At 39.6% G+C, this 3,156-nt stretch overlaps 2 protein-coding genes across 2 annotated transcripts in view; both read left to right on the top strand.

Annotated features, from left to right (window-relative positions):
- The window catches only part of LOC117956027 (olfactory receptor 146-like), a 5,168-nt gene extending 4,338 nt beyond the window's left edge, over positions 1-830 (top strand). Inside the window, exon 3 of the mRNA XM_034890871.1 lies at positions 767-830. Coding sequence (XP_034746762.1) covers positions 767-830 — 64 coding nt within the window. The remainder of the gene's footprint in view (positions 1-766) is intronic.
- A 52-nt stretch (positions 831-882) lies between these two features.
- Positions 883-3,156, top strand: part of LOC117956026 (olfactory receptor 10J4-like) — a 5,867-nt gene continuing 3,593 nt past the window's right edge. The window contains exons 1-2 of the mRNA XM_034890869.1: positions 883-954; positions 1,636-2,305. Of these exons, the coding sequence (XP_034746760.1) occupies positions 883-954; positions 1,636-2,305 (742 nt within the window). The remainder of the gene's footprint in view (positions 955-1,635; positions 2,306-3,156) is intronic.

The raw sequence follows: 3,156 nt of genomic DNA, 5'->3' as shown, positions 1-3,156 counted from the left end.
TATTATGAAGTTACAGAGATATTTTAGAAAAGAACAATGTCATTACATAGAAGTTGATGTGGTGGTGTCATAATGTTATTGTCAGAGTTAGTTATCCCTTCTGTGTAATGGTTGGTCAATGACTGAAGGCAATAACACATTTCACTCAAAACTTTATTACCTAAATTATTACCTGCACATATCGCTGTAAACTACATTTATGTGTCTATTATTATTAACTATTATTTAACTTGGGAGAACCATCTAGACCTTCAGATTTTTTGATGAATTTATATTTTTTCATGCTGGCTTTCACACAGATGTCCTACAGACCGTGGGACTTTGTCAAATGCGGATCACTTTTGTTGACATTGTATATCCAAACTATCAATCAACCAAGACTTGCAGATGCTAGTAGATATTGTAGATATTGTAGGGAATTGTAGGAAAAAAAATGCAATACTTTCATTACAAATGTTTTCCTATTATTGTGATATAAAGTTCATGTTATGTTATGTTAATGTTGTACTACAAACATGTAACTCAAATAATCATTAGGACACAGATACAGTACGCACATACACATATTGAGCAACTGGATAACTTAATGAATGCAGTTAATATTTTTTATGAATGTGTTTATTTACTTAGTGTCTTTTATATGCATTGCAACACAATCTTTTTCTACATTTGCATGAATAATGGTGATGGAAATATGAATTTTAACCTTCCTCCTCTCTGTCTTCTGATGTCCGCTGACGCTTCTCTTTCCTCACCGTGTCTCTAGATTCATACCCTCCTACGTCGACCAATCACAGATCCAGTGTTGTCAACGGCACTTTGGAATCTGATGGCGTGACTTTCTTCATCATTGAAGGCTTGGTTGGCCTTGGCGAGAAAAAGATGATAGTTTTTATCATCCTGCTTCTGGATTACATCATCATCTTGGGAGGAAACAGCATGATCATTTTAGTGGTACTAAACAAAGCCTTCAATTGGTTTATTAGCTGGATTCATGGTTAAACGTAATTGGCTCTGACCAGTGTATCGCCGTGTGTGTTTGTGAAAATCCAATAGGTCCCAAAAAGTACAAGTTAGAGAGGAAATGCCGTAAAGATATTAATTGTAAATCTTAATCATTAAAAATAAATATTCAATCATTCCCCGAAAGAACCAAGCAGGCCTGCCCTGTTGCATGGTCCAAATTTTCCTTAAAGTGCCCATATTCTGCTCATCTTCAGGATCATAACTGTATTTTGAGGTTGTACCAGAATAACTTTCAATGGTTTAATTTTCTAAAAACATCATATTTTTGTTGCCCTGCACATTGCTGCAGGTTTTCATCCAGTGTGTTTAGGTCTCTGTTTTATCTCCGGAGTGAGACATATGACAGGGTAAGGACTACTAGCCAGTCAGAAGCAGAGTATGAGGCCCTGACAGGGAAAAAAACCCCAAATGCATTGTTTGATCACTTTGAAACCTTTTTACCATTTTTAGCCTTTAAAAGTGCTCAGACGTTGAAGTTAATGTTGCTCAATGAGATGAATATTTGATTTAATGTCAACTCAGAGAAAATGGAAAGTGAGGGACATCTCGCGGACCTTCCTGTAATCACTCTTCATTTCCTAATCACTGCACCTGTTCCTTCTCATGCAGGCATCTACTGATCCAAAGCTCCACTCTCCCATGTATTTCTTCCTCTACCACCTCGCCTTTGTGGACATTGTCTACACCACCACCAACATCCCCAAAATGCTCTCCGGCTTCCTGATAGACGTGAACACCATTTCAGTCCCGGGCTGCTTCCTCCAGAGGCAATTTGTCATTCAACTATCAGTTACTGAATATGCCATCCTGACCGTCATGGCGTACGACCGCTACGTGGCCATCTGCCACCCTCTGCGCTACACCGCCATCATGACTCGGACCGTCCGGCTGCTTCTTATCGTAGGAGCCTGGGGCTTCGGCAGCTTCTGCTCGCTGCCATCCACTTTCCTGACCTGGCAGCGGACTTACTGTGGCCCGAATGTGATAACACATGCCTGGTGCGACCCGTCATCTGTAAGGCGGCTGGTCTGCGGCGACACCAAGATCGATAACTTTGTTTCCATTTCGTTCGCCATAGTGGCGCTTCTCACAACAGGGGTCCTCATCCTCACATCCTATATCCTGATTGGTATTTCCATATCGAGGATGGGGGTCGCTCAGAGGCTGAAGGCCTTCGGGACGTGTGCCGCCCACCTGACCGTGGTGTCCACCTCTTACAGCATGACCTCGTTTGTTTACATCTCCTACCGGGTGGGGAACTTTTCATCTGAGGTAAGAAGTACCGTTGCCTTTGTTTTAATACATTTCTCACACACCGTTCTCACTCTAAACGTGTTCAAGCAGGTCATATGATAGTAAAGGAGCCAACCAAGCGTGTTACATAACGCTAAAGGAGACGACCAAGCATGTTGTTGGATTGGAAACCATGACAGTGAACTGAGACCAGACCAACCACACAAATATCAGATTGCAAAGTTAAATAAAATGAGAGTGCAGGATTTGAACTTCCCACGTTATTAGTGTGGCTCTATAAATGTAAATAGATATTTCAACTAATTTAACACTTTGATTCATATATATATGTATATATATATATATATATATATATATATATATATATATATATATATATATATATATATATATATATATATACAGCATATTCTATACATGTATTCAAATATTTGTTCTTGTATTTTATTCCTGTTTTCATTTCATGTATATTGTATGTGTGTATATTGTTTCGTAGTATTTCATTTATCTATCTATCTATCTGAAATATCTCAACGACTATTGTCAATGTCAATGTCAATTTTATTTCTATAGCACATTTAAAAACAACAGTTGACCAAAGGGCTGAACAGGGTTGATGTCAAATACATAAATAACAAATGCAAAAATGACTCCAACCAAAGTGAATCACAGGGAGACAAACAACCCTTTAAAACATCAGAATCCAGGTTAACAAGGGTTAAAAGCTGCAGCAAACAGGTGCGTCTTAAGCAGCGATTTAAACGTTTGTAGGGTCTGTGCAGCTTTAATATGCCTGGGGAGGTTGTTCCATAGGGTGGGGGCGCCCACTGCATGGGGAGGTTGTTCCACAGGGTTAGGGGGGGCCCACTGCATGGG

Source organism: Etheostoma cragini, chromosome 13 (assembly GCF_013103735.1).
Source record: "Etheostoma cragini isolate CJK2018 chromosome 13, CSU_Ecrag_1.0, whole genome shotgun sequence".
In the NCBI taxonomy this organism is placed as follows: domain Eukaryota; kingdom Metazoa; phylum Chordata; class Actinopteri; order Perciformes; family Percidae; genus Etheostoma; species Etheostoma cragini.
Note: the sequence above shows the minus strand (reverse complement) of the source record. Positions and strands in the feature narration are given on the sequence as shown.